Source organism: Miscanthus floridulus, chromosome 2 (genome assembly GCF_019320115.1).
Source record: "Miscanthus floridulus cultivar M001 chromosome 2, ASM1932011v1, whole genome shotgun sequence".
Lineage (NCBI taxonomy): Eukaryota > Viridiplantae > Streptophyta > Magnoliopsida > Poales > Poaceae > Miscanthus > Miscanthus floridulus.
Genome location: NC_089581.1, coordinates 152521208 through 152545544, shown reverse-complemented (window position 1 = coordinate 152545544; position 24337 = coordinate 152521208). Strand labels below are relative to the sequence as shown.

The window sequence follows — 24337 nt, the reverse complement described above, 5'->3', positions numbered from 1 at the left end:
TAGTTGTTAGCCACCGGCTTGGCACCCAGCGGTCACGTCAGGACGAGAGCATTTTGGTCGTAATATTGCCGGATCAACACCGGCCACCCGAGATAGCCAGAGCCGTGACCCCGCCAACAGCTCGGGCATGTTCTCATGCGGTACGCAGTATGTCACTGACGCACAATTCCCCAACAGGAGCAGCGGCAACATCACTTCCATGTGGAAACCGCACCACATTGCCGGCCGGCCGGCGGCCGCACTTGGAGCATCCGGCCACGTTTGTTTGTCGAACACTCGAACGGGGGACGGTGTCCGTGCAGGGCTGCTGGAGCGGCAGCAGCCAGCCGAGCGACTGAGCGAGCCACGCGCGGGCTTCGTACCACCCTGTGTACGCGCGGTGGCGGCGGTGCCTCGTGGCTTGCTGGAAGCAGAATGACACCGGCAGTGCTTACGGGTTACGGCTGATTTTCGCTTGGTTGCTGGCATCGCGCGGCCTGCCACTTTGCTAGTTGCCACGTTAAACGACCGAGCGAGAGCGGCGAGATCAACATGCCTTACAAACAAGGACAACTCAGCTTCACTAGTGAATTAGTTTATATTGGCTTTGACTCCAAAAGCAGATTTACTGGTAGAGCTGAATATATTTTTTATAAACGTTTGGTAAAACAGTTTATCAAAAAAGATAGCATAGACAAAGCTAGGAGACACTAGTATTTTCAGTTTCACCTAGAGAACTGTGTATGTGAGAGGAGCTGAAAAATAATTTTTTAGTGAAAAGCTATTTCATCTAGACTTGTTTGGTAAGAGAAGTTGATTGTGAAGCTGGTAAAGAATCTCTAGCAAACACATCCTAACATGTCAAATTGCAACGGCGCAATGACCCATCACCATGAATGACGGCAATATGGTGAGTCGAAACCGGGTGGAGCATCCATGCATCCGCATCCGAAACCCAAGAATCAAAGACCTGTCCTGATCTCAAATTCTATGGCGGAACTATCCGGTTTAACATTAATTATGTTCACCGTCTATGGGCATTAAACACATTTTATCCGAGTCAAACGTGATAGTTTGTTAGGGCACCACGTGGGAAGAACTAAAATTTTCATGCTTTCTCACTTTCAAGACCGCATCCATAATTTTTTTACAAAGCTTTTCTAATAAAAACTTGTATCAGAACATATATAACAAAGTAATTTGAACATAAGCTTACAATCAAGAGATTCAATAGAAGAGTAATAGTATAAGAGTAGCTGAAACAAAAGTTTTACATCAAGGATTTAATAGAGGTCGAGCACAAAATACAAAGAACTTCAGAACTACTAAAATGTTCATCGGACTTGGACATGCATAGCTGTAACAGAACCGACCAATTATACGAAATTAAGTAAGAAAATCATCCACCAGAGCAGACGATTGAACAAACTTAAGCCCGTATAACCCGGTAGTCCGTGAAATCACGAAGGATTTCAAACCAACTCGTGTCCCAGCCATGATCGTAATAAGTTTAGCGGTCACCATCACATATTACATAAAAGTTCGCAATCTCAAGATACATCAGAGTTTCAACATAGTTATTACAAAACCAGTTCGAATGAAAGTAGCGGAAGTCATTTGTTCAAACCACACACACTCACGCGGAGTTTAAATATAGTGCCAGCGAATGATCATCTCCAACAAAAGCATCAGACGAGACATAAGGAATGACCATGCCCATGGTCCTAAGCATCACCCATCGCAGGATAAAGGCAGTTGATACAGTAGCCGTAATACATCTGCCCATCTGCAACAAGTGGGAATAAAACCCTGAGTACGAGAAGGTACTCAGCTAGACTTACCCGACATAACCGAAAATAAATGACACCAAGGATTATGAAGGGCTTTATAGTAGGGTAGCTGACTCATTTGCAAAAAGAAGCATTTTTAGCATTTCAAGAACCTTTCTAAAAGCATTATTGCCAAGTTAATTATTATTAACCTGTCAACTAGATTTGCACCTATACTAGAGTAAACATGTGATTAAGCAGATAATGATAACCAATGATCATTAAACAACTTCCATACTGTCATATTCATTATAACTGTCCAAGTGTTCCATAACATTTACTACGATGAAGTAACTCAAGTCAAGTGCTCACTATCCAGGAGCGATGGCGATTCGAATCGATTCCTAACCAGCTGGTGATTTATTCCTTACACAAACCTCACTCACCCGCTAAAGTGAGATATTGATCACCGAGTCAACTTTCCAGGTATCTCGAGTTTGCCAGGAACCACATGTACCCGGGGGCCGACCGACTGCACTTTGGTCTTATCATCCCGCCCCCGTGTCCTACCACACCTGCTCCGGCATAGTGCGCTTGCGGGCAATCTACTCGGCCCGAAAAATCTCCCAGCTTCGCGGTCGGAAGGTACTTTATCCGGCCAGCTAAATGTAAGGCATGCGTTCAACATGACTCGAGGCCCAACAACGGTCGGTCCTTAATCGACACAGACGGAAACACTACAGTCCAAAACTCTGCAAGTCTCCGTCCGGTCTCAACTTCATTTAACACTTAGTTATACCATGACTTCATAGTCATCCAAGCAGATCCAGGTAACCACCTATAGCTCGCAGGTGACAGGAAATCACCCGACTTCTACCGGTCTAAGCCAGCTAAGCATTGACTCGACTGCGGATACCAGGGTAACAAGGATATAGTATAACAAAGGTAAACAAGGTATAATGCAGCAACGGTTGCAAACAACTCCTGAACGTAATGCATCAATTAAAGTAAAGCATTTAATTAAATAATTGCAAACCGGGAGAAAAATGCTCCGGGGCTTGCCTCTCTCGAAGGAGCTCGGACGGTGATCGGGGCACTCCGGAAGTTCCTCAACGTCCTCCTCGTCGGCTTCTGGCACTTCCTGCTGCTGCACCTCGAGCTGCTCCTCGGGCTCCTCGGGTATGACGACTGGGTTCTCGGTTTGCGATCCTGTATGATGCAATGCGCGTAAGTGATTATGCAAACGGTGCATCGAAGGAGATGAATGCAATGGATATGTTTAAATGCAAGGTAGTCAACATCATCCAAGAAACTATACTACAAGCACATGTCATCTACTGCATTCTCTTCTACTACTAATATGTTAAGTCAACATATCTTATGAAATGCTTCAAAGATACACCAAAGCTTTACTAATTTCTTAATCACACTTAAAGCAACACTTGCTTAAACCCTAATTAATAATAGGTTTGAATAGCAACATATATTTCTGATGCTCCTAAAAATCTGAGAAAATTACAGTAGCATAATACTACCCTAAACAGACTACCATAAAAATTTCATGGCATTTGGATAAGTAAACTATCCTACACAAAAATGACAAGCTATAGCATAAAAATGAGCATGAAATTACTTTGTACTATGAAAAGTGTCAAACAACAGATTGAGTATTTTTCCTATGTTCTTTATAGCATATAATGCACTGTACAAAAATTATCACTATGCATGTTTTATACAAAGTTTGCTCTCTAGCAAAAATAACAAAAATCAGCCATTAAAGGTACTTGAACTACACCTCAAAAGTTTTCCCACAGCACATGCATGAAACATATTTTTCCTAGGAAGTACATGACACAAGAAGATTAACAAACTTGGAATCATATTTTTCTGAAGCCTATAGATTTTTCTACACATTTTTCAAGTTATCAGCAATATACATGATTAAATAAAAGCCTATAGAAAAGTATTTCAAAAATGACATGCACAATTTTTTCCCAGTAGATCTGATGATAAGGAACCTAGAAAAGTTTGTTTCAACAAATTTGGAGCAAGTTTGATCACCCAAACATTTTTCAAACCATTTTAGATTTCAAATAATAAAGAATAAAGGGAAATCAAATCACTTAAACGTTACTGGGCCAGCCCGTAGAAACGAACTGGCCCACGGCCACAACCGGCCTGCGCGGCCCGAGCGCGAGGGAGGGGGAGACGACCCAACAGGGCGTCAGCCCACGGCCTGGCTCGGCCTGGACGGCTGAGGCAGAGTGCCCCGCCGGCGCGCGCGCTGGCGCAGGCGGCGCGGCTCGGCCAGCGGCCGGCGGCCATCTCCGGCCACGGCAGCGCAAGCAAGCGAGCGCAGGAGGTTCGCGAGGCATTGGCGAATGCGAGCAGGCAGCTAAGCAGGGTGGAGAAGGGGAGGAAGGGGGAGTCCCACGGCGGCCGAGCACGGCGGCGCCATGGCCGTCGGTGGCGAGGCACGGGGAAGCTCACCCTAGGCTCGGAAGGCGGCGCAAGCGCGAGCGTGAGTCGAGGGAAGGCGAGGCGGAGTTGTGGGCGCGAGCAATCGGGGAATGGCGCGGTGGTGCGGGAGCTCGACGCCGGCGGAGCTGTGGGCGCGGCGAGCGGCAGAGCTCGAGCTCTCGGCTCTGGAGGGGAGGAGAGGAAACGCGGGCGGGAGTGAGCGAGCGCGCGGGCACCAGCAGGTGAAGGCGGGCGCGTGGGCGCGGTGTCAGGGCCGCGGCTGCCGCGCGGCGGGCGACGCCGGCGCGTGGTCGCCACGCGGCGGAATTTCTCTGCCGCGGTCGCGGCGTGGCGCAGCGACGGGCGCGCGAGTGCGGGCGAGCGGGAGGCGCGGCGTGGGCCTGGGCCGGCGAAGCGGCTGCGGGAGCAAGGCGCGGCGCGAAGGCAGGCCGGGCCGCCGGTGCGGCTGGGCCGAAAACGAGGCGCAAGGCCCACGAAGGTAAAAACAAGATTTTTCAAATTAATTTGAATTCCTTTTTCATTCAAACGAATTTTTGGACTAAATCAAAGCAGTTTCAAACTTTGGGCCAAAAATAAAAGTTGCTCAAAATTTTATCCTCTACAACTTTGATTTTAATACCAACGTCCAATTCATTATAGATTTTGAATTATAAAATTAAAGTAAATTTTGACTTGAACCCTAATGTTTGGAGAATTATTTTTAAAGCAAAATTTGACAATAATTCAAATACAAACCTTGCTCCAAAAATTGTGATAAACAATTCTAGATGATTTACAATCATAACCAAACAAGTTCTACTAACCTAGCAAACAAAATCAGGGCAAAACAATTCTAACAAAGGCATGCAACATTCAGGTTTCACAACATGTTTCAGATGTTTCGAAGCAGTGTTTCACTTGTTATTCACATGATTAAGCATGTATGATTTGGATGCTTGATGATGCATGATATGCGTGATTTGCAGTGCCTAAATGTAGGCATAACACCGGGGTGTTACAGCCCTCCCCCCTTATAAAAATCTCAGTCCCGAGATTTGGGTTACGAACCATTTGTTATAAAATTCTTCATAAGCTTTTTGTAGATACTCTCCTGTTTCCCAAGTTGCATCTCCCTCATCATGATGATCCCACTGTATCTTGTATGTTTTCACCACACTATTCCGAGTAGCACGTTCCTTAGTGTCTAACACTCGGACTGGTTGCTCACGATACACCAAATCTGATTTGAGTTGAATACCTCGAGGTTCTATTCTTTCCTCTGGAACACGCAAACATTTCTTGAGATGTGATACATGGAAAACTGGGAAAACGGTACTCATTGTCTCTAGGTAACTCTAACTTGTAGGCTACCGGACCTCTTTGTTCCAAGATCTTGTATGGTCCTACGAATCTCGCGGCAAGCTTTCTTCGGATTCCAAACCTTTTCTTCTTCATTGGCGTGACTTTCAGATAAACATAGTCACCAACTTCAAATGCAAGGGGTCTCCTTCTTTTGTCTGCATAGCTTTTCTGACGTGATTGGGCAGCTTTCATATTCTGCTGAATAATATGAACTTTCTTCTCGGCTTCTTCTACAAAGTCAATGCCATAATACCTTCTATCACCAGGCTCGACCCAATTCAATGGTGTTCTACATTTTCTGCCATATAAAGCTTCGAATGGGGCCATCTTGATGCTTTCTTGATAACTATTATTATAAGAAAACTCAGCTAACGGTAACCATGACTCCCATGATCCCTTAGAAGACAATACACAGGCTCTTAACATATCCTCCAAAACAGCATTCACTCGTTCAGTCTGACCATCTGTCTGAGGATGATAAGCGGTACTGCGAATCAAACTAGTTCCTAAGCCTTTGTGTAAATGTTCCCAAAAGTGAGCCGTGAACTGTGAGCCTCTATCAGATACTATGGTCTTTGGTATACCATGCAACCTCACAATTTCTGCGATATACTTCTCGGCATATTGAGGTGGTCGATAAGTCTGTTTTGACAGGTAGGAAATGAGCGGTCTTGGTAAGACGATCCACAATTACCCAAATCGAATCATGTCCTTTTGGAGTAGTGGGCAAACCCGTGATAAAATCCATACTTATATCGTCCCACTTCCAACTAGGGACTGATAAGGGTTGCAACATACCGGCAGGTTTCATGTGAATGGCTTTCACTCGACAACATGTGTCACATCTGGCAACATATGCTGTAATTTCTTTCTTCATTTTGGTCCACCAATAGCGAGATCTTAGTTCTTGATACATCTTACTACTTCCGGGATGGATAGATAGCTTAGAAAGGTGAGCTTCATCCATGAGTTTATTCCTAAGCTCTCGATCCTTGGGAACCACAAGACGGTTGTCAAACCACAACACGCCCTGTTCATCCACTTTAAAGTGTTGAGACGGCTTTTCTTTTATTTTCTCTTTGATGTGGAATATCCCCTTGTCGGTTTTCTGGCCTTCTATTATCTTACTCTCCAAAGAGCAACTAATCTGAATACTATGTAACACAGCAGGATGCATTAGATCGAACCCATCTTCAAGTAATGGCTGCACATTCAAGTAATGTGACTTTCTGCTCAAAGCATCTGCCACTACATTGGCTTTACCAGGATGATATTGCACATTCAAGTTGTAATCCTTGATCAATTCCAACCATCTACGCTGTCTCATGTTTAGCTCTGGTTGGGTAAAGATATACTTAAGACTCTTGTGATCCGTGAAAATATTGCACACATTACCAAGTAGATAATGTCTCCAAATTTTTAGGGCGTGCACAACTGCAGCAAGTTCAAGATCATGTGTTGGATAGTTGACCTCGTGCTTTCTCAATTGACGTGATGCATAAGCTATGACTCTCCTTTCTTGCATAAGAACACAACCCAATCCAGTCTTCGATGCGTCGCAAAACACATCAAATGGTTTCTCGATATCTGGTTGTGCTAGAACAGGAGCAGTGGTCAACAGTTTCCGCAAAGTGTGGAAAGCTGCTTCACACTCCTCTGTCCACACAAACTTATGATCCTTCTGTAAGGAGGCTTGTCATCGGTTTGGCGATCTTCGAGAAATCTGGTATAAAGCGACGGTAATAACCCGCTAGTCCTAAGAAACTTCTAATCTCAGGAACTGTGGTCGGTGCTTTCCAATTCATAACTTCTTGCACCTTACTTGGATCGACTGAAACTCCATTCTCTGACAGAATGTGACCAAGGAAAGGAACTTCCTTCAACCAGAATTCGCATTTGCTAAACTTAGCATACAATTGATGATCTCTAAGTCTGGTCAAGACAGTTCTCAGATGCTCTTCGTGATCTTTCTCATTCTCGGAGTACACCAGAATGTCATCGATGAACACTACCACAAACTTATCCAATTCTGGCATGAAAACTGTATTCATCAAAAACATAAAGTATGCAGGAGCATTTGTCAAGCCAAAAGACATGACAAGATACTCATACAACCCGTATCTGGTGGAAAATGCAGTTTTTGGTATATCCTGTGGCCTAATCTTAATCTGATGATAACCGGATCTCAAATCTATTTTTGAGAACACCTTGGCCTTGGATAATTGGTCAAACAGAACATCAATATGTGGCAAGGGATATTTATTCTTGATGGTCACAGCATTGAGTGGCCTATAATCTACGCACATTCTCAACGTGCCCTCTTTCTTCTTTTTCACAAATAAGGCGGGACATCCCCATTCAGACTTGCTTGGCCGAATAAACCCCTTTTTTGACAAATCTTCTAATTGCTTCTTCAGCTCAGCTAACTCATCTGGAGGCATCCGATAGGGTCTCCTTGAAATCGGAGCTGTTCCGGGGACTAGCTCAATTCCAAACTCAATCTCCCTATCTGGCGGAAGACCAGGTAGCTCATCCGGGAATACATCCGGAAATTCACACACTACCGGAATCTGATGAATAGGAATGACTGCCGTAGCACATGTAACACTTATAAGGTCTGTTCTCCGAGGCAATGGTACTTGGAAAGTACCCTCACCCAGGGGATCCTTAAGGGTAAGTACTCGACTTCCAGTATCTATGACTGCTCCCCAATCCTTCATCCAATTCATCCCTATAATGACATCCAAGACTAACCCAGGCATAACTATCAAGTTCACTCGGAACTTCCTGCTACCTAATTCAAGGGTTGCCCCTCGAACCATCCGGTTGGTCAAAACATCAGCCCCTGCTGAACTTATACGGTACCCATAACCCAATTCTGTGCATAGTTGTCCATGTTTCTGTGCAAATGCTTGACTCATAAAAGAATGCGATGATCCAGAATCAAATAGAACAACTGCAGGGTTTTCGTTGACAGGAAACTTACCAGCAGTGACGGGCTCTCCCTCTGGAATTTCATCCACTGTTGTACTATGCACTCTAGCATTATAAGTCTGCTGCTTCTTCTTGGGCGGGTATGGACAAAACCTCGAGAAATGACCGGGTTGATCACAGTTATAGCAGGGTCCTCTTACTGTCCCGGCAGATCCCACAGCTCCCTTGGAACTGCCTTGTACCGTAGTTGCGGCTGCTTTGTTGGGTTGTACTGCCATCTTGTACGGCTTTTGAGGTCCACGGAAATTCTGACTTCTTGGCTGAGGTGGCCTGAATCTAGCGCCAGGTGCCGATGGGCGATATGGAGGACGACCTCCCATAGGTGCTCTAGCTTGAGACTGGCCCACCTTCAAAGGCTCTCTTGCGTGTCTTGGCTGCGGTGCTGGCGTTGTTATTCTTCTCCTGCTTCAGACAGTCGCTGATGAAGTCATTGAATCTGACGCGGTTGTTGGTACCAACATGCTTCATCATTTTTGGATTGAGACCCCTCTTAAAACTGGCTATCCTTTTGGCATCTGTGTCAACCATGTCGGGAGCATAGCGACACAAGTTGTTGAAGGCATGCAGGTATTGCGTCACGGTTTTGGTACCCTGGTTCAATGCCAGAAACTCTCCCAACTTCATTTCGGTCAGCCCGGGTGGAATATAGACTCCACGGAAGGCCTCAGCAAACTCTCTCCAAGAAATCTGAGCATTTGGAGGGAAGGTGGTGCGATGGTGCTTCCACCACATTCCCGCCGGTCCTTGCAATTGAAGTGCAGCATATTCCGTTTTCAGCACCTCAGTCATCCTCAACACACGGAATTTATCTTCCATCGTGTTGATCCATTCCTCAGCATCGAGTGGCTCTGTTGCTTCCTTGAATACTGGCGGCCTGGTGTCCATGAAATCTTTGAAGCTGCTGTATTGGTTCACTCCCATGCCACCACCTTGATTGTTACCACGTTGAACGTTGTTGGCGATGGTCCGCAGGAAATCCTTCCATGTTCTTCTGAGATTGTTCCGCGTTGCGCTGACTCCCGAGCAGCTGTGCGAGAAACATCTCGGGGTAAACGGGGGAGGAGGTGGCAAATGCGGTTCATGGGGAGGCTCATTGTTGTTGCCGTGGTTTCCACCACCACCACCACCGGTCCCCGCACCGTTAGCACCGGGCTCAGCGGCCTCATACGTGGTTCGGCGAGTGTTTGTCATCTGCATATTTCAGCAACAAGTAACTGATTGAGTGAAGCTGTAATAATTGCGAGTGAAGGAAAAATTATGCCGTACTGAATTTACTGGAGAGAATAAATTCATACAATAAAACAGAGGCACAACAATCGCATCCCAATTAGAACAACAGCACTTAATCGAATTACTTAAACGGCAAACATCGCGTCCATACAATCACATTGCCAGCATACATACACTGGACTTTTTATGCGTTCAGATATCGCATTCGAGAATCAAGTTCCAACCACATACCAAGTCTCATACGTTCGAAACAACATACGATAGATTACATGCCTAACAAAGAAAGGTCATCGCGACAAGACCTAGATACTAGCGCAAGCAACTAGCCTACTCCTCGGGGCCATCGTCGGGATCGGAGACGTCACCATCGCCTCCAGGTGAAACTGCAGGCTCATCCTGGTTGTCGTCGTCGATGTCCATGCCAGCGGCATTCGGTGGAGCATATGGGCCAACCCCATTGTAGAGCGCGTGAAACTCCTCGTGCAGGTTGCCGTTGTATTCCTCTAGCTCATCGACCCTCTGCAGCAGAAGGTTTCTTGCGTTCCAGGCTTCATTCCTTTCCTGAACCAGCTGTCCAATCATGCGGTCTGCATTGTTGTTGGCTTGAGTCAACGTATGCACTCGCTGCATAGCTCTATCACCTCTCTCAACCGCCTGATCTCGCTGTAAGTTCATATCAGCCAACTGCTCCTGCAAGCTAGCTATAGCTCGTGCCTGTCTCTTCTTCTGCTTCTTCCCTTTTAGCTTATCCTCACTACGCAAACCAGTCAAAGTCCAGTAGGTACTCTCGAGACCTTCATACGCTCTGATGGCGGCGAACATAGCACTCATTGCCTGGTTGTCGCTAGCCTGTCCTTCAGCTGGACCTCTGACTAATGCACTTCCTTGAGGCTGAACCCAAATGGCCTCACGAGGATCATCCCTAGGAAAAGTACCAGCTAGAGCTGCTAGCAAGCTCACTAGGAAATCTGCTCATAATGTCCCTGATGACACGGAAGGCTGCTCCCTCTGCACCCTCAGCTGGAGTGCGACCCTCAAACTCCAAATGCCAACCATCCCAATCTGGAGCATCACCGAGAGCAGGAACCGTGATCTCCACCTACTGCGAGTCCATCCTCTGCTAACTGGCTCTCGTTCCAAGAGTACATCGGCTCTTGACCCTCTGGGTACCCCACATCATGGAGCACTCTCCAAAGCAAGGTCGGCATGCCAAACTCGCTCAAGAAGGTGTCCGTGGTGCGGTGCTCCCTCAGGGCCAACGGACGTCGAGGTGCTCTTCCTCCGGTGGACTTACGGGCGGTCTGCTTCGTGCGGGCCATCTGTAGCAAAAGTTCTTTTATTACCTTCGGGGAAACATATTTTAGGTGATACAACTTTTATCAAAATGAGATAATCAATTTATAAGGGGAGGAATGCATGAGATGAATGAGATGCACAAGTAACATGATGTATGTACGTGTCGTACGTTCTCACAAACTTAGGAAATAAATAATTTCTAACGACTGAATTCGGTGGCATACAACGATCTCTCAATACGTAGCTAATACGTTCTACACGATAGCGTTGTTATGTACCTGCAGAAAGATTCATTTCAGCCCAATTCCCAATGAATGCATAAAAGCAGTAAAGTTTTATCTACACGCTCTACACGAATCCCCAGATACGTGTACAACTGGTAGTAACTACCCGAACCATCGTCCTATTGACGGCATCGCCTCCACAGACGGAAGACCCATACATGAGATACCTTTGTAAAACATGCGTAGAACATGTAATTACTCCAGCATCATATAAGCATTCACCCTAGATCGGCTGGTGTATCCGATCATGCTCTCACAACTCACACTTACCGAGGCGTAGAGGCAAATGATCCATTCATTACCACTCAACCAAGTGGCACTCATACAATAGCACGCCGTATGAGCGACGAAAGAGAAATATGATGCAAGAACCCCAGTCAGTACTTAATTAAGCCACCTAAAGTCCTTAACTGGGCATAAAGGATATGATCACTGGCACACTTTATAGTTTTAAAATCACGTTTTCCAAATGCCTTTTTGTTTTAAATACACTTGTGAACAGTAACACGCTAAACCATGCTCTGATGCCAGCTGTAACAGAACCGACCAATTATACGAAATTAAGTAAGAAAATCATCCACCAGAGCAGACGATTGAACAAACTTAAGCCCGTATAACCCGGTAGTCCGTGAAATCACGAAGGATTTCAAACCAACTCGTGTCCCAGCCATGATCGTAATAAGTTTAGCGGTCACCATCACATATTACATAAAAGTTCGCAATCTCAAATACATCAGAGTTTCAACATAGTTATTACAAAACCAGTTCGAATGAAAGTAGCGGAAGTCATTTGTTCAAACCACACACACACACGCGGAGTTTAAATATAGTGCCAGCGAATGATCATCTCCAACAAAAGCATCAGACGAGACATAAGGAATGACCATGCCCATGGTCCTAAGCATCACCCATCGCAGGATAAAGGCAGTTGATACAGTAGCCGTAATACATCTGCCCATCTGCAACAAGTGGGAATAAAACCCTGAGTACGAGAAGGTACTCAGCTAGACTTACCCGACATAACCGAAAATAAATGACACCAAGGATTATGAAGGGCTTTATAGTAGGGTAGCTGACTCATTTGCAAAAAGAAGCATTTTTAGCATTTCAAGAACCTTTCTAAAAGCATTATTGCCAAGTTAATTATTATTAACCTGTCAACTAGATTTGCACCTATACTAGAGTAAACATGTGATTAAGCAGATAATGATAACCAATGATCATTAAACAACTTCCATACTGTCATATTCATTATAACTGTCCAAGTGTTCCATAACTATTTACTACGATGAAGTAACTCAAGTCAAGTGCTCACTATCCAGGAGCGATGGCGATTCGAATCGATTCCTAACCAGCTGGTGATTTATTCCTTACACAAACCTCACTCACCCGCTAAAGTGAGATATTGATCACCGAGTCAACTTTCCAGGTAATCTCGAGTTTGCCAGGAACCACATGTACCCGGGGGCCGACCGACTGCACTTTGGTCTTATCATCTCGCCCCCGTGTCCTACCACACCTGCTCCGGCACAGTGCGCTGCGGGCAATCTACTCGGCCCGAAAAATCTCCCAGCTTCGCGGTCGGAAGGTACTTTATCCGGCCAGCTAAATGTAAGGCATGCGTTCAACATGACTCGAGGCCCAACAACGGTCGGTCCTTAATCGACACAGACGGAAACACTACAGTCCAAAACTCTGCAAGTCTCCGTCCGGTCTCAACTTCATTTAACACTTAGTTATACCATGACTTCATAGTCATCCAAGCAGATCCAGGTAACCACCTATAGCTCGCAGGTGACAGGAAATCACCCGACTTCTACCGGTCTAAGCCAGCTAAGCATTGACTCGACTGCGGATACCAGGGATAACAAGGATATAGTATAACAAAGGTAAACAAGGTATAATGCAGCAACGGTTGCAAACAACTCCTGAACGTAATGCATCAATTAAAGTAAAGCATTTAATTAAATAATTGCAAACCGGGAGAAAAATGCTCCGGGGCTTGCCTCTCTCGAAGGAGCTCGGACGGTGATCGGGGCACTCCGGAAGTTCCTCAACGTCCTCCTCGTCGGCTTCTGGCACTTCCTGCTGCTGCACCTCGAGCTGCTCCTCGGGCTCCTCGGGTATGACGACTGGGTTCTCGGTTTGCGATCCTGTATGATGCAATGCGCGTAAGTGATTATGCAAACGGTGCATCGAAGGAGATGAATGCAATGGATATGTTTAAATGCAAGGTAGTCAACATCATCCAAGAAACTATACTACAAGCACATGTCATCTACTGCATTCTCTTCTACTACTAATATGTTAAGTCAACATATCTTATGAAATGCTTCAAAGATACACCAAAGCTTTACTAATTTCTTAATCACACTTAAAGCAACACTTGCTTAAACCCTAATTAATAATAGGTTTGAATAGCAACATATATTTCTGATGCTCCTAAAAATCTGAGAAAATTACAGTAGCATAATACTACCCTAAACAGACTACCATAAAAATTTCATGGCATTTGGATAAGTAAACTATCCTACACAAAAATGACAAGCTATAGCATAAAATGAGCATGAAATTACTTTGTACAATGAAAAGTGTCAAACAACAGATTGAGTATTTTTCCTATGTTCTTTATAGCATATAATCACTGTACAAAAATTATCATATGCATGTTTTATACAAAGTTTGCTCTCTAGCAAAAATAACAAAAATCAGCCATTAAAGGTACTTGAACTACACCTCAAAATTTTCCCACAGCACATGCATGAAACATATTTTTCCTAGGAAGTACATGACACAAGAAGATTAACAAACTTGGAATCATATTTTTCTGAAGCCTATAGATTTTTCTACACATTTTTCAATTTATCAGCAATATACATGATTAAATAAAAGCCTATAGAAAAGTATTTCAAAAATGACATGCACAATTTTTTCCCAGTAGATCTGATGATAAGGAACCTAGAAAAGTTTGTTTCAACAAATTTGGAGCAAGTTTGATCACCCAAACATTTTTCAAACCATTTTAGATTTCAAATAATAAAGAATAAAGGGAAATCAAATCACTTAAACGTTACTGGGCCAGCCCGTGGAAACGAACTGGCCCACGGCCACAACCGGCCTGCGCGGCCCGAGCGCGAGGGAGGGGGAGACGGCCCAACAGGGCGTCAGCCCACGGCCTGGCTCGGCCTGGACGGCTGAGGCAGAGTGCCCCGCCGGCGCGCGCGCTGGCGCGGCGGCGCGGCTCGGCCAGCGGCCGGCGGCCATCTCCGGCCACGGCAGCGCAAGCAAGCGAGCGCAGGAGGTTCGCGAGGCATTGGCGAATGCGAGCAGGCAGCTAAGCAGGGTGGAGAAGGGGAGGAAGGGGGAGTCCCACGGCGGCCGAGCACGGCGGCGCCATGGCCGTCGGTGGCGAGGCGCGGGGAAGCTCACCCTGGGCTCGGAAGGCGGCGCAAGCGCGAGCGTGAGTCGAGGGAAGGCGAGGCGGAGTTGTGGGCGCGAGCGATCGGGGAATGGCGCGGTGGTGCGGGAGCTCGACTGTCGGCGGAGCTGCGGGCGCGGCGAGCGGCAGAGCTCGAGCTCTCGGCTCTAGAGGGGAGGAGAGGAAACGCGGGCGGGAGTGAGCGAGCGCGCGGGCACCAGCAGATGAAGGCGGGCGCGTGGGCATGGTGTCAGGCCGCGGCTGCCGTGCGGCGGGCGACGCCGGCGCGTGGTCGCCACGCGGCGGAATTTCTCTGCCGCAGGTCGCGGCGTGGCGCAGCGACAGGCGCGCGAGTGCGGGCGAGCGGGAGGCGCGGCGTGGGCCTTGGGCCGGCGAAGCGGCTGCGGGAGCAAGGCGCGGCGCGAAGGCAGGCCGGGCCGTCGGTGCGGCTGGGCCGAAAACGAGGCGCAAGGCCCACGAAGGTAAAAACAAGATTTTTCAAATTAATTTGAATTCTTTTTTCATTCAAACAAATTTTTGGACTAAATCAAAGCAGTTTCAAACTTTGGGCCAAAAATAAAAGTTGCTCAAAATTTTATCCTCTACAACTTTGATTTTAATACCAACGTCCAATTCATTATAGATTTTGAATTATAAAATTAAAGTAAATTTTGACTTAAACCCTAATGTTTGGAGAATTATTTTTAAAGCAAAATTTGACAATAATTCAAATACAAACCTTGCTCCAAAAATTGTGATAAACAATTCTAGATGATTTACAATCATAACCAAACAAGTTCTACTAACCTAGCAAACAAAATCAGGGCAAAACAATTCTAACAAAGGCATGCAACATTCAGGTTTCACAACATGTTTCAGATGTTTCGAAGCAGTGTTTCACTTGTTATTCACATGATTAAGCATGTATGATTTGGATGCTTGATGATGCATGATATGCGTGATTTGCAGTGCCTAAATGTAGGCATAACACCGGGGTGTTACAATAGCTACGGTAACACCAAAGAAAGTAAGTCGGGGTACCATTGTCCCTACTAGATGTCTCCCACATACATAAGATAAGTCAGTCGAGTAAGCACCTGAGTCTAGACCAATCGAGCTAGCATTCGGCTCACTTCTGAGTCGTGGCTTCTCCATTCGAATCTTTGCCCACAACAAGTTAAGGGTAAACCCCTAGTACTCAATGTACTTAGTAAGACTTACCCGACTAATTAGGCCAACTCTGACGGTTATGTTGTGGCTATTTGGCTAGTGGTCTATTCTTGCAGAGAGCTTACTAATTCATGATCCTTAACTTACAAGTTTTAGCATAGTATCAAGTTTTCACCCTTTTCGACTAAATTTGCAGCCCATGCTAAATTCAAGCAAGTTGATAATATAAGAGTACCAACGGTTACAAAACGGTGTCTGTTCCTCTAAGAGATCAATGAAAGCAACAGTTGTTCACAAAATCTTGTTCATTTTCATTCACTTTCAACACCACCAACAACAAAAATTCAGGGGCATAAAATGATCTTTATCACCAAAACCAACAATTTCTAGAACTAGAAGTGAGGTCTCAGCCGAACACTGCTCCATGATGGAAGATCAACTTTAGAGTGGTGCCGTTCCGTGATATAGTTGGTGGAGTGGATCATTTTCATTCACTTTCAACACCAACAACAACAAAAATTCAGGGGCATAAAATGATCTTTATCACCAAAACCAACAATTTCTGGAACTAGAAGTGAGGTCTCAGCCGAACACTGCTCCATGATGGAAGATCAACTTTAGAGTGGTGGCCGTTCCGTGATATAGTTGGTGGAGTGGAGATAGAGTGAAGGAGTCTCAAACAAGCCTAAGTAGATATCGAGATTATTGATGAGTTTTTTTTTTTCTTTTCATTGGGTCATAGTCAAGTAATGTGCATCCCCACGTGACCAATGTGTATACCAGTGATGAGTAAGATCACGAGCCAAATAAACCCTTATATGTTTGGTTTTGGCAGCTAAGTCTTGTCTCTTTTTTCTTTAAAAAACAAAAAGGGCTCTGCACGTCTGCACCAGTTAAAACTTTTGTTGCAAGTACTCTTACAAAAAAAAAGGCCTCTCTATATATTGAACGCACTCAAATGCGAAGCTTTTGTTGCATAGGATGATAGGAGTAGGGTTTGCGTACATGTGTTCATAGGAATGAGTGTGCATACGTGTTGAGCGTCTGTGTCTGTACTCGTGTAATTAAAAAAAAAGCTTGTGTCACGAACAATTGAGGAGATGAATAAGGCTATTCTAAACTGAGAAAACTGTGCCATGTACCAAATTAATTATAATCTTGTTTTGTACTCCGCTGGGCACTGATAGCCATAAGCCCATAATGGAGCAACAAGGGCCATAGAATATATAGATGTATGCGATGGTGAATTGATCTGTTTTTCACTATTTGATATGCTTAAGCTAGCAATGAAGAGTGGGATTTAAAATGTATTTTAGCTAGTTTAAGTTTCAAAATTTTGTTGGAGAAGTTTGATGTCATTGTTCTAAATTTTGCTGAAAAATAGAGGAGTGAAGATTAAGTGAAAGAAAATCAGGTACACGGAGGAAGGGTCTAAGAGAAGGGAGCAGCACCCGGTGTCGTTTAAAAAAAAAGCTCCAAAAGCCTCTTTCTTTAAATTTATATTGGACGCGGCTAATGCACGGACGACTATGCGATTAGCATATGAAACGCACACTTTTTCCTCCTCGCGTGCCTACCCCTGCCTTCCTGTCCTGCCGCCGGTCACATCACCCATCTCCTGGCCCCACCCTTATCCTCGTCCTCACCCTCGCCCTCGCCGCTGCCCACCGCCCCGCGACGATCTCCTTCTTCCCCTCCCGCCACCACCATAGTCATGGGTGCCTCCGCCCTGACCTGGTTGGGCGCCTCATATGGCAACAGAACTCTAACGTTGTTTTCCGCCGTCTCCACCATCTGATTGGCCTAACCCTCACTTCCCCAAGCCTTTTAGACTAGGAATGGAAAAAGAAAAGATAACAAACGAAGAACCGAGCAGAGCTCGGTTAGATTGAGGTTAGGAATCAGTATTTGACACTGTAGCAATTCGTTTGTATTTGACAATTATTGTCTAATCATGGCCTAACTAGGCTCAAAAGATTCGTCTCGTAATTTATAATCAAACTATGTAATTAGTTATTTTTTTTATCTATATTTAATACTCGATACATGTGTCTAAAGATTTGATGGGATGAAGAAAGAGTGAAAAAACTTACGATCTAAACGAGGCCCAAACGGAAAACGTAAAAGCATACATGGCGAAGGCCCAAGTCAGTATCCCAGAAAGCCAGAACCATCCCCGTGCCTCGACTAGCAGATTCTACGACTTTTAAACCCCGCAAAATCCCCAACCCCTCCCCTCTCTCTTCTCGCATTCCACCGCTCACCATGGCCGCCGCCTTCGAAGCAGCTGGTGGCCGGAAGGGTAGCTGCTTCTTGGAAGTCGGCCGCCGCGAGATCGGCTCCTCCTTCCCCCGCGCCTCTTCCCGCCGAATCAGCGGCTCCGAGGTTCTTTTCTTCTCTGTTAATTTCTGTTTGATCCTGGTACTTCGAACTTTGGAATCCTTCCGGAATTCGGTATCTCCTAGTCGGTAGATGATTCGACCATGTCTGCTGGGTGGACTTTGGAAGACAAGGTGTAGGGTTTCACATATCTGGCGGTCGGGTAGAGTACGATGGCTGGTGGGTAGGTTCTGTTCTTGATGTGGTGTTGAGCTTGTTTGTATCCGTTCAGCAACTTCATTTTGGGAATTTATGGAGCTAGTACTGCAAAATCTCAAATTTAAGCGTCCGAATAAGACTGCCTGCTGTCTGGGTCTATAGATTAGACACAGTTTTACTACTGATGAAATTTGTGACATGGGGGATAAGATTTATACATTTTGTTCAAGTTCGATATCTACTAGTTGGCTAGTTTCTCCCCGTAGTGTTTCTTTTCAAGCTTGACAAATGTCTTATTGGATCACATGTGTTACAAAGGTGATCCAACTCTAGTTATATTACAGATTATGATGATGATTTTTGTGGTAGTTTTGCTATATAACTGTTTCTTTCTACAATGCTGAGTTGGCTTGAATCACTGTTCTTCGATGCGGTGCTAACTGCTTGTCATTTTCGTTTTCTTCGAGGGAGTAGCATATAGTGTTGCGGATGTCTCAGTATGGAAAATTGTGTGGTCATGAAGGCTGCGTTAATACCGTAAGCTTCAACCCTGCTGGTGACCTCCTTGTGTCCGGTTCAGACGACATGAACATCATACTATGGGACTGGCTTTCTAAAACTAAAAAGCTTGTTTACCCTTCCGGCCACCACGAAAATGTCTTCCATGCTCGTGTGATGCCATTTACATGATGACAGCACCATCGTAACTGTTGCTGCTGATGGCCAGGTTTGTCTCTACCAACAATGATTTGGATGGATACATTACATTTTTTTAATCTGTTTGATAAGCTGTGAACAAGTTCAAGGAACTTATTACCATGATTTATTTCCTGGCACGTGAACCATGTGTAAAGAGACTGATTATTATGAGAAAGACAACTGTATGTAGAATACCGTTCATCAGCCTTGCGAGTCTAAGTAACTTATGCAACACATTTGTAAACCATGTTGAGCTTCTGCCGTGGTTCTAGGTAATTTGTTTTTTAATCTAGGGTGGCATGATGGCAACTATTATTCCATGCATGGAACACCATCTATACCCTTAGCATACAAAAGATCCTTCACGAAAAACACAAAGCCAAACTACAGAAACTTCTTTTTTCTCTCAGGCTTTTAGATTCGAATATCTTTTGTCTTCACTGGAGCAGAGCTTTCAAAAGTTAGGGCTATACATAATTAAGACTTTGTTGTTGTGGAAATTGTCGAAGGGCAGGTCTGGTGCAGTGGTGAGAGCTGTCTCACTGAGTCACCAGGTCGTGGGTTCGAAGCAGCCTCTCGACAGACTTGCGGGGAGAAGGCTTGCCTCGTTTTTCCCTTCCCCAGACCCCACTCATGTGGGAGCCTCTGGCACTGGGTCTGCCCTTGTTGTGGAAATTGTCCCACAAATGCTTGCATGCATCTTTGTGACCATGTCCTGAAGCATTTGTGTTGCTTGACTAGCACTGTTTCTTGCAGTGCATAATATTTTGAAGTAAGCTTGGCATTGCCTGAAGGGCGGGCCTGGTGCAAGCGGTAGAGTCTTACCTGCCTGTGACCGGAAGGTCCCGGGTTCGAGTCGCGGTCTCCTCGCATTGCACAGGCGAGGGTAAGGCTTGCCATTGACACCCTTCCCCAGACCCCGCACAGAGCGGGAGCTCTCTGCACTGGGTACGCCCTTTAAGCTTGGCATTGCCTACTTTTCTATTTTCTTTCTACTTAGTACCATATTGGAAATGATTTTACTGGCTACCAGCTCCTTCTACTCCATGCCAAAGCATCATGGATATTTTTCTCATCATTGCAACCAAATAAACGACTTCTGCCACCCAGGTACGAGTAGGACGACTGAAGGAGGGTGGTGAAGTCACAACGAAACTAGTTGGGGAGCATGATTCCCGGGTGCATAAGATGGCTATTGAACCAGGAAGCCCTTACATATTTTACAGTTGTGGAGAGGATGGCTTGGTACAGCATGTATGTCACTAGGCCACTATATGCTAATATACGCTATTAGTGCAGTGGGATTAACTTGTTTTTCCCCCCCTTACAGTTTGACTTAAGAAGCGATTCAGCAACAAAGCTTTTCACCTGCTATTCTTTCTTGAATGACAGACGCCGTGTAAAACTGAATAGCATTGCCATTGACCCGCAGAACCCTTACTATTTTTCAATTGGTGGTTCTGATGAGTATGTACGGTTGTATGACATGAGGAGATTCCAGTTGGACGATTCAAGAAACATTAACCAGCCTGTAGATACCTTCTGCCCTAAGCACCTTATTAAGGGTGGGAAGGTCCACATCACCAGTATGGCATATTCCTATGCAAGGGAGATACTTGTATCCTACAATGATGAGCTTATCTACTTGTTCCAACAAAATATGGGTCTCGGTCCAAATCCTGTGTCAGTAGAGCCAGAGTTTTTCGACATGCTTGATCAGCCACAAGAGTACTCAGGTCACAGGAATTTTCGAACTGTTAAGGGAGTCAGTTTCTTTGGACCACATGATGAATATGTTGTGAGTGGATCAGATTGCGGGAATGTATTCATATGGAGGAAGAAGGGAGGTGAATTGATGAGGATGATGAATGGTGACAAAAGTGTAGTTAACTGCATTGAACCCCACCCGCATTTCCCGTTCATGGCTACTAGTGGGATTGATAAAACTGTTAAGCTTTGGACTCCTGCATCAAAAAAAGTGATGTCACTGCCTAAAAATGCGAAGCAAGTAAGTTGTTTCTACTAATGCAAGTGCAAGTGGTTGGTTATGGAGTTGTACTTGATACATTTCCTCCCATTTTACTTCTGACATTGTATCTGTTTCATTTCTTAACAGATAATAGCCTCCAATGAACGTGGGAGAGAAGTTGATGCTTCTCGGGCAGAAGTGACACTTTCATCTGATGTCATCATGCATGTGTTGAGGTTACATAGGAGACAGTCTGACCTGCATATGGAGAATGAACCAGCTAGTGCAGATTTGGCCAGTGATGATGATGAGGCTTTCTACATTGGATTTGGCGATGCGGAAAGGAACCAAAGGGAAAACTCTGATCCCAGAGAATGCATTGTGACATAGCTAAAGCAACTGGTGAAATTTGTCTTTGCAACCTGTGGCCCTGAATCCATGTTGGAGCAAACTGAATAGGTCTTAGATTGCAGTTCTACATACCAAGGTGTGCTGAATGGGCCTCGTACACATGTACACATGGAGTATACAGGTTGTGGACTTGTGGTTTTTAGTGGAGAAACTAAACGGGTAGAGCCAGATCCTACCACCCGTTTATTCTGCTGTAGTTTTAACAAGCATGCTCAATTTTCTCAATTGTCGTATACCTAGTCTAGTAAAATAAACTGTGCCCCCAGCTTGTGTGATTATGAACTGTAAACCTGAATTGTAGTGATATTCATGAATAATGTACAGAGGTTTTCCTTGGTGTGGAAATATTAAAATTTTGTTGTTTCGTCTGTCTGGCAATGCGTTCTCTTACATAATCTGGAAGTACAGTCTGGCATTTCCGTCTTCTGTAACTCGTCCGTTCCGAGCCAGGGTCCTGGACTCCTGTTTGCCAATTTTGCCTATAGAACTAGAGCATCTGTACTCCCGATGGGGGGAATATGTTTGTGTTTTCAAATGTGACAGCGACTGCTGTATGTTGTGGACTCATATGATACTCCCCTGATCCACTACCGCAATTGCGATATTACTGGGGACTTCCTGCGTCAGGTGAGCCGCAGGAAGTTCTTGATTGGCCTTCTGTTGCTGATGACACTGACGGGAGAGGCCTTCATGTTGAGGACGGATCGGAATTGCAAGACCGTGACGGCAGGACGGACAACGATGCTGAATCACACGTCCAATCCAAGGTCTATCGAGCACATCCAAGACCGTTCTGGCTTTTCGGGAAAGGCCCGGAGCAAGGGAGCATTTCCGAGGAAGCGGACAGGAAAAACGTCACAGATCAGATCGGCAGGTCACGGCCGCCGCAGCCCGCAGCTCTCGTCCCGGCGCGAACAAGCGCTGTGGTCGCCTATTCATGTGATCCACACGCCGCCGCGCGTGCCTGGTGGGCGAGGGAGGTTTGACACCCTGCACTTTCTCTGTTTCGCGTGGCCGCTGCCGACGCCGACGTCGAGCCGTCAGGTCGCAAAACGCTAGCGCGAGCGCTTGGCACGGTTCGCTGGGCTCGAATTTTACCACCACGAGCCTCCCGGCCTTTACGATTTTTTTTTTTTTTTTTTTTTGGCTTGGACAGGCCCAAATAACACAAACAACACTTATCAGAGGCCCATTCCCTCGTTCACGATTGAACCGGGAATTTGTCGGTGTACAAGACTTCGTGCTGGCTTTATAAGATACAAAAAAACTGCTATTGTACGGTTTGTTTGATGGTTGCATACAGTCCGTTTTATAATATTGTCAATTACTGTGCTATTGATATTAAGCTTTCACTAAGCGTTGCTATTGGTTTAATTTTTACCAAAAATCACTATTTGGTTTAGACGTGATTTTTCTAGCACCACTAACCGATGAAGAAAAATATTCATTTTTACTGACGATGTCTGTTTATACTTCATCATTGTTATATTCTTTACTTCATAAATAAATTCTGTAAAAATTATGAATTGTTGATTATAGCCAGGTTAATTTATTGGAGAACTGAAATAATCGGTATATAGACATCTCATAGAGTCCATGTAATTGAATTATCTGTGGTCATAAGTTTTTCATAGCTTTATATTTATGTGCGTAATGGTTAAGAATTTCTATGTATTTTTTAATAAAATCACTAAATATAGTAATTTCCGCTGCACCCTGTTTAATAGTTTCTGGAGAAGACGGTCGTCGTTTAATAGTGTGTGAAGGAGGCCGACGCTGAGATTTAGAACCTGGTTTTCTGTTGGATTTCGTTCGCATGAAGATAGTCTCTAAAAATATTCTAATGTATCGGGAGCAGCCTAAATCACAACTCGCATGGGACAACGGCAGAACAGAGAATCGTAAGCATCTCCTATGACATATAATACCAATTACGTTCCAGCAATTGCAGTGCTGTCTTCCGATCAAAGAAAGAAAGAAACAACAAACAATGCTGTGATACACATTTCTGCCCCAACTACGTACACAACTTCGCTTGCAGTACCAACACACATTCAACACCATCCACTGATCATCACTCCAAATTCACATAAGCGAGACACAGACGCACTGGGACAAGTCACACATCAACTACTTTTGGACAGAGAATCTTCTGCTCACTCTTCTCTTGCATACAGCATACATACATGTCCTCCAAGCACAACGGCCGTCCCCGCGGAGTCCTCCTCGCCGTCTCACTTAAGCCACCAGCACGTACACCGCGTAGATGATCCCCGGAATGTACCCCAGTATGGTCAGCAAGAGGTCGATCCAGAACTCCACCTGCAACATCCATCCATCGTTCACGCGCACCGTCCAAGTTAGGAGAAGAGCACAACACACTAGCAGCCTATGTCCTCGAGGAGAGTTCCACTTACGCCGCAGCCGTAGCGCAGGAAGACGCCGACCGGCGGGAGGAAGATGGCGAGGAGCACCTCCAGGAACGTCGCCGACGCCATTGCCTCTGCCCTCTCTCCCTCACGAAGTCACGATGCGCCTTCTTTCTCTGAAGGAGAAGAACCGCCTGGAAACTGTGTGCCTGGCGAAAGGTGGCACATAGCGTACTTGGAGAGTCGAAGGCCGAAGGACGTTTCGATTTTTCGCAAGGTGTAGCAACTGCTCTGATTCTAATTCCACCGGGACAGAGGGTGTACGTGTCCACGGCGGGTGGCACGCGGCAGCGGGAGTTTCGCCCCACGTCGGCGGTTCTTCCGTGCGG

The 24337-nt window shown here is 45.4% G+C and overlaps 1 protein-coding gene across 1 annotated transcript; it reads left to right on the top strand.

Annotated features, from left to right (window-relative positions):
* Positions 1–18088: 18088 nt before the first annotated feature.
* On the top strand, positions 18089–22030 carry LOC136540148 (uncharacterized). Its single transcript, XM_066532143.1, is given in 6 exon segments — positions 18089–18347; positions 18975–19187; positions 19189–19227; positions 20310–20453; positions 20530–21207; positions 21316–22030. Coding segments are annotated over 6 exon segments (1437 nt in total). The 5' UTR covers positions 18089–18227; the 3' UTR covers positions 21559–22030.
* Positions 22031–24337: the final 2307 nt, after the last annotated feature.